General features: G+C 43.0%; 1 protein-coding gene across 2 annotated transcripts; it reads left to right on the top strand.

Annotated features, from left to right (window-relative positions):
- The first annotated feature begins 112 nt into the window (after positions 1-112).
- LOC101947645 (prostaglandin-E(2) 9-reductase-like) lies at positions 113-6,042 on the top strand. 2 transcript variants are annotated; one of them, XM_065567094.1, is made up of 4 exons: positions 113-2,125; positions 2,624-2,784; positions 3,559-3,675; positions 5,523-6,042. In XM_065567094.1, exons 2-4 carry the CDS (start codon positions 2,662-2,664, stop codon positions 5,646-5,648), a joined length of 366 nt encoding a protein of 121 aa, XP_065423166.1. In that variant the 5' UTR covers positions 113-2,125; positions 2,624-2,661; the 3' UTR covers positions 5,649-6,042. The 2 variants fall into 2 exon arrangements, with proteins under 2 accessions (XP_065423166.1, XP_065423161.1); XM_065567089.1 differs by having other exon boundaries at positions 113-2,784.
- The last annotated feature ends 1,372 nt before the right edge of the window (positions 6,043-7,414 follow it).

Here is a 7,414-nt window from a genome sequence, read left to right as displayed (position 1 = left end):
AATTGTTTCTTTTCTTCATTCTCAGAGCCAGCAGACCCAGGCCCCTTAGAAGTGCTCTGTGTGAGGTGCTGTAGGTCCCCAAGTTGTGGTTGGCTGAGCTAGCTTGAAAAATGATAGTGTCTGTCCACTTTGGGCGTTGATGTCACTCAGCAGCTTCACTACTCCCTCAGTCGCCATGCCTCAGTAAATAAAAGTAATACTTGGGGTCTGTATTTGCTCACTGGCTCAAGCAGGAGCGAAGCAATGTTACAAGCTTCAAGAAAGACAATGGAGCTCTGCAAAGATACATCCATGGGGATGAATGATGGGCACAGAATTCTTGTGGTCAGATTCAGTATCTATGCAGCTTTTACAGATTATTACACAATAGGAAGTTTGTGTTTGTTGTATGAAGTTTGCTGCTGTGCATGAAAATGAGCGACTGACAGCACTAAGATCTAGATAGTGAGGGTAGGCACGGTACAGTTTCCTCCACAGAGCTCTCCATCCCGGCATGCAGCATTTTCTGCAGTTCCAACAATGGGCCCCATGCAGGTCTGCAATGAATTTCAGCTCTGACTTGCAGTCTGGTTAGCTGTTCCATTCATGGGCCCACATGCCCCTCTACAATACACCTCAGTCCTGACCTGCTGCTTGCTTTGCTATTCCTCATTTAACTGCCAATTTGTTCTATACCGGGTAGTTTTTATACACTTGTGAAAAATTTCTATACTGCAATATTTGGAAAAAGGAGGCAACGCAGCTTATCTTTGTTCATCCAGCTATTTCTTCACAGCTTGTTCTCCATTGTGTTATATCTTCTAAGTGCCTGTCTGACTATAAAATTATGTTCACAACTGCAGCTCCTACTGCTGTTTTTGGGAGTCCATTCCACACCTGAATTCCACATGCTGTGCTTAAAGGCATGTCTCCATGTCTTTCAGATCCTTTCGGAGCTTTAGGCCATGGCCCGTTGTTTTTCATCCTATTTACCTTTTGTTGCATCCGCTTTCTCTGGGCCATTCAAAATGTTATACCTGTCAATCAGGATATGTGCCCTCAGCATTACCCTGTATTTCTGGAAGAACCCTCCAACGATAATACTAAGCTGATGACACTTTTTGTAAGCAGGCAGAAGAACTAGGTGATCTTATTTGTAACTTACTAACTACTTACAGTCTAACAGCAACACCCTTTTTTCGCTAGCTCACTCACTCTCTTATTGTGTAGTACATGCTCTGTGCCAGATAAACAATAAATGTGCTGACGCCATTCCAAACTGTATTTGCTTCATGGGATGAGCAAACAAAGACTGACCTTGAAAAGAATAGGGGACTTAGGTAATGGGATACAAAGCCTTTTATCTCTGTCACTCACTGGTTCAGAGTCCATCCAAGTTAGTAGTGATAAAAATCACTATGTTGTATTTATGGCTCTCTCACCCATAGATCCCAAGGACTTTGCAATGAAAGATTAGTATCACTATCCTAATGTTATACATGGGGAACTGCAGTAAAGAACTTGCCCAGGGTCACCCATCGAGACCCAAATTTTGAAATCAGATCAGCACAGGCAGGCTCTTGAGCCCATGCAGAATCCCTTTGATGTCACACTCACTCATGTCCTTACTCGCTCAACTAGTCGCATGGACTTCAGTAAAATTACTTGTGTAAATAAGGTTTGCAAGAACAGGCCCTTCATTTCCAAATGCATTGCAGTCAATTAGTGTGGGTCAAACCTTGAGCTCCTTACTGGATTGCTTGAAGGACTGAGTAACAGAACTTTCATTGACTCAGATAAATAAGGACCTGAGGCCTTGACTCATTATGCAGATTATCAGTGCTCCAATGGTTCGACTTGTGATACTCTCTGCTGTACATCAAGCACTGCTGAAATCAATGGAGGTTGCACTGGTGTAAATGAGGACAGAACTTGCCCCCCCCCCCCGCCACACACACAAACACACACACTTTTGGATAATTGGTGATTTAGTAACTCTTACAGAGTCCCTTTTCAGATTAGAACCACACTATCTGGTTCCATATTTGTCTTTCAGGTGACTTCAAAAATAAATGTGTTCAGTTTACAACTGAAAAGATGTATTTTCTGACTGCTAGCCCTGCAAAATTGACCTTCAACCTAAGAGGCAAGTTGTGTTCTTTTCTTCTTGTGTATCATTGTCAGTAAAAGGGTTGTGAAAGCCAAGTTCTGCTCTCTGTGACACCTGAGCCATCCTCTTATCGTTAATGGTCTGACAGAGATTGGCCTATAGAATTTGATAGGCATTAAAGTAATAAGATTCTATAGAAATTCAAGAGTTCTCTATACAGTCTCTACTATTGATCACTTTTCTGAAGCATTTTTAAACCAACCTGAGACTTTATTAGAGAATTACATCTGTTCTATAGACTTTTTTTAGATTGGTTTAAAAATTCTGTAGAACTATGGTCATTGTCTATTAAATTCTATAGGACTTTTCCATGATGGAAAAGTTACTTTTTTCACTAAAGTAAGCAGAGGTGAGTGTCAGAGTAAGAAGGTGACATTTTTACACAGTCACTTTTCATACCAGAACCACACTTTAAAATATCATCCCTGAGCCAGACATGTTGAGGCTTTTTGTCTTTCTGTTTTTAATTCATAGGTTCCAAAAAGTAAGTGTGAGAGGCTGTAAAGGTGGCTATGGAAGTTGGCTACCGCCATATAGATGGAGCCTATTTCTATGAGAAGGAGGTTGGGCGAGCCATTCGAGAGAAGATTACAGATGGAATGGTCAAAAGAGAGGAAATATTTTACCCAGGAAAGGTAAGTTGGTTTTATTCTAAATGCCATCACTTGCTCTCTGCTTCTTTCTGTGTTGCTTTTCAGCAGCATGAAAACAGTGACTTCAGTGAGGGGTAAGTACAAGTTGTAGCAGGCTGACAGGATTTACCTAAAACACCCTTCTTGTTACCAAAGGTGCTAATCTGTGGGGAAAGTGTTCTATGCATTAGTGCCAGCTGGAGCTTTAGCAGGCCTGGTGCCTAGATACAGTTACCAGATAAAAACTACAGTGAACTGAAGTTAAGGGTGAGGACGTGTTAGTAACTTAAGAGTAAAAGCATTACAGGGATGCTGTAATTATCCCAAAACCAATCATTTAAGGTTACACTTCAAAGAAATCCAAATATGTTAGGCTATGGAAATGCACAGGTTAGGCACCTAAACAATTTTAATTCCTCCAACCGTAATTATGTATGCAATAGCCATAGAATTAGGATTAGTTCATTGTTTGTGGTCCCAGACTGCACTAATTTGATTTTGAAAGACACTTTAGATGTTTCCATTTTCTACCCTCAGGTTATGAATGTTCATTTTTAATACTGCAGGGTATGATGACGCAACATTAATTGTCAGGGCACCTATACACATTGTATATAGGTGTCATTTTTATTATTTAAATGTAAATAAAATAATGCATACTGTGCTGTATATCAGTGACATTTCATGCCTGAGATATAGCAGAATAAAGTTATTTAGGGAATCGGCCTTCTCAACATACAGATCTGATGGCATTTGTTCTCTCTTCACTCTTTACAGCCTTGGAGCACATTTAACACTCCTGAGATGGTCCTCTCAGCCCTGGAAAAGTCACTGAAGCACCTGCAGTTTGACCACATTGCCCTTTGTATTATTCATACACCCCTATCTTTAAAGGTAAAAAGGAGTTCTGTCTTAACACTACAAAATTCTTGTCCCCACAGTTCCCCTTTTGCTTTAAGACCAGACCATATGATAACTGCTTGATTCAGAAACATTGCTATAAGGAACAAGGAGCTTTACAATACTAAACAATTTCCCCAGGTATATTTCTTGCAGATCAGATGTAAAATGGGCTTTTGTTTATATTAGAGATACAGAGATAATCAAGAGAACTAATGGACTGAACATCCATCAGGTTTCAGAAAGAACTTTGCACTTAATATTAAAGGTTAAATGTGCTGTGAATATTGGTTACCAACATGTCGCAAGAGCTCAATAGATTTCCAGAATTTCTCCAGAAAGCAATTCATGTCAAGTGTCATACTGAAGGGAAGTTTATCTAATGAATTTTTGTTTTGTTTTGTTTTCTTTTTAAGTCTGGAGATGATTTACTCCCAGAGGATGGAAAAGGAAAATTGATTTTTTACAATGTAGACCTGTGTGCCACTTGGGAGGCAGGGCAGCTAGTTAAGTGAAATGTATTTTCACTAGTAAACGGAGCAGATTTGAGGGGGAAATCACTGAGAGACAACAAACATGAAACCTCACATGCCATTTTTACAGAATCACTTTGTAGAACAGAACCGCACTTTGAGATGCTTTTGGCCTTCCCTGGTCTTAGGGCAGGGATATTGCCAAAGGCATTTTCAGGACAAAATTGTAGTCTGGGCTTTACAGGTGATGTTTTCCACAGATGAGAAATGGGATATTCTGCCCTAGAGTCAGCCAAGACGATGACTCCATCAGATCCCTAATTCTTTAGCTAATGCTCTGAGTAGCTCAGCATTGCAGCTTATTAGCTGGGCAGATTGTCAACACTGAAGACCTAGGCTCAAAGTCTGTCCACGCTTACCCACATTACAAAATCCACCGCTCAGTTTAATACCATTGGCGCTTTTATAAAGAGAGGCCAGAAATGAAATACAAAGGGGCATCAGGTCAGAATCAAGGTGCATTGGCAGAGCTTTGGGGAAGTTAGCATAGTGTCTGCTCACATTATCCCTGGTTCTAACTGCTGTGATTGGTTTCTCATTTTCTTGAGCACTAAATTAACTCCCTCATTTAACAACAAAAAACCCAAAACTTCCCTTGTGATATGTGCCCTCTCTTCAGTGGACTCTAGCAAGCTTTTTCTATGAAATATAAAAGTAAACAGGATTTGGCTACAGTATCATTGTTACTGTAGTACTGCTTGTAGTCTGAAACTCTGCAGTCATTTCCTATTATCAGAGCAGGGAAACACTGGCTAATCTCAGACACCACAGCATGGCTACTGTCAGTAAATACAGACATTCTAACGGTGACCACTGCACTTGTCCCTCTTCAGTATTTCTTGTGTTTTCCCTTTAATTTTCATACTCAATTATTTTGTTGCTATAAAGCTCTTAAACTGGTGTTAATATTCCCATACTTATGTGGTACCCTTATTTCTGTATTGTTCAGTAGCAATGATTGGCTATCGCTATGTCTTTGAGGTTCTGTATGTATAAGGGACAAATTAGAGAGAAAGCGACTGGGAGAGGTGGTGGCCAGATTGTCTACTTTCTACTTGGGGAAGAGAGAACTCTATTTCAGTGATTTGGATGGAGATCTGATGCCTAAGTGAATGGTTAGAAAATGACTGTCTCTAAATCAGAGTTTTGTTCTAAAACAAATCAAACGTCCCCTACTGTATGTGTAATGATATTTTGTTGGAATAATTTTATATAGAGTGAGTCCACTTGAGCATAATTTTTCTAGTCTCATGGAAATTATACTAAAAGTATAGTTGTATACAACAAGGCCGTTGTTGTTTTCCCCAGACTATGGAGGCATGTAAAGACACAGAGTTGGTGAAGTCCATTGGTGTGTCCAACTTCAACATCAGACAGCTGGAGATGATCCTGAACAAACCAGGGCTCAAGTACAAACCTGTTCTCAAACTCTGACCTTTGGAGGGAGACCTAAAAGTGTTGAGTTAGAAGAAATTCAGAACTTGTAGTCAGTAAAGAGTTTCATTTATGGGAAAAAAGCCTCAATGCTTAAAGGAAGCAGACACTACAGAATGTCTTTCTCAGCAGGAACTTATGTCCAGCCTTTCTTTTAAATCAAAAGGGAAACTTCCTTAATACTCCACTTCAAGTAGACACAACCCACAACAGTTAGACACTGATATTGAACTCCTCAGAATTTGTGGGTGTTTGGACCAGCTGACAGTAAAGACAGGGCCCATTAGCAAATACAGATTTAGGTTCAAGTTTTGAAAAAAACATAGTTCTATGTAGCATCGAACAAGGGCTTTCTTTGTGCCCATCCCTGAATTCATGGAAAAACTTATGAAAATTGGAAAGAATAAAGTAGAAAATAAATTAAAGGAAATGGTGTTTGAGAGGGGCAGGAGAAAGAGAGGCCCAGACGCTTCCCTGCACATCCAGATATCCTCTCCTGCTACCTCATTCCCCATGGGAATGGACTTTCAGAGCATCAGCCTTTCTCTGCTTGGAATGTGAGAATGTCATGGTGCAAAAGTTATCTAGATACCAGGTTATCCAAACTCATACTCAGAAATGTGGCTTTCAGACAGTGGGCTCAGAGAGAGATGATTCGGATGGACTATGTTGTTTTTTAATCCATTTGCCTACCCTTCATATAGATACCCAGATGTATTCTATAGACTGCTCACCCAAGTCCCATGCTCAGCTAGCCTGAGCCCACTGAAGGTCTCCCCCTCCCCCACCCGGCACAGCGCTCGACCAAGCCCCTCTCCCTTTTCACCTCCTCCATGCAGCACTGAGCTCCCCCGAGCCCCTCTCCCCCTGTGCAGAGCTGGCCCTCTCTCTTCCCCCATGTGGGTTGGCCCAAGTCCTGCCATTCACCCCCCCCCCAAGCTCCTTTTTGGGTTGGCTCAGTGGTTTGAGCATTGGCCTACTAAACCCAGGGTTATGAGTTCAATCCTTGAGGAGGCCATTTAGGGAACTGGGGTAAAAATCTGTCTGGGGATTGGTCCTGCTTTGAGCGTGGGGGTTGGACTAGATGACCTTCTGAGGTCCCTTACAACCCTGATATTTTATGATTCTATGAAAACTGGACATTTGTCCTATATGCTCTTGCCAAAAAAATTGGGATGTCTAGGGCCAAAATGGGATGTATGGCCATGCTAGGCCAGGGGTCCCCAAACTTTTTCTGTCAGGCCCCTCCTTACCCAGTCCGTGCCCTCACCCCAGGAACCAGGGCCAGGAGTGGGACTGGGTCTGCAGTCGGGGACTGTGAGTGGGGGTGCGGCAGGGAGCAGAGCCACAGCTGGGGCTCGATGCAGCCAGAGCGTAGCCAGGGGGTAGGGCTGGGCCCTGTGTTGCCCCACCAAACATTTCTCCATGCCCCCTAGGGTAGCATGCCCCACAATTTGGAGACTACTGCCCTAGGCTGTGGTAAGAGCTGCTCACAGAGCCCGGGCAGCTGAGGGGACCCCAGGACCTTGCACCTGCCTTGGGTAGGGGACCAGGGGGCCCGAGACCAGCCCTTGTCCCTGCCCCACAGGGCGCATCACCCAGGACAGGTGGAGGGTCCAGGGCTCTCCACAGTTGCCCGGGCTCCCTGGGCAGCTCTTACCATGGTCCAGCTTCTGACCAGGCCAGGGGGCGGGGACTTGGGGGAAGGGGAGGAGCAGGGGGTGGGCCCCAATGGTGCAAGGGGAGTGGGGAGAAATGTTCTTTGT

The sequence above is a fragment of the Chrysemys picta genome, chromosome 1, assembly GCF_011386835.1.
Source record: "Chrysemys picta bellii isolate R12L10 chromosome 1, ASM1138683v2, whole genome shotgun sequence".
NCBI classification, from domain to species: domain Eukaryota; kingdom Metazoa; phylum Chordata; order Testudines; family Emydidae; genus Chrysemys; species Chrysemys picta.
Note: the sequence above shows the minus strand (reverse complement) of the source record. Positions and strands in the feature narration are given on the sequence as shown.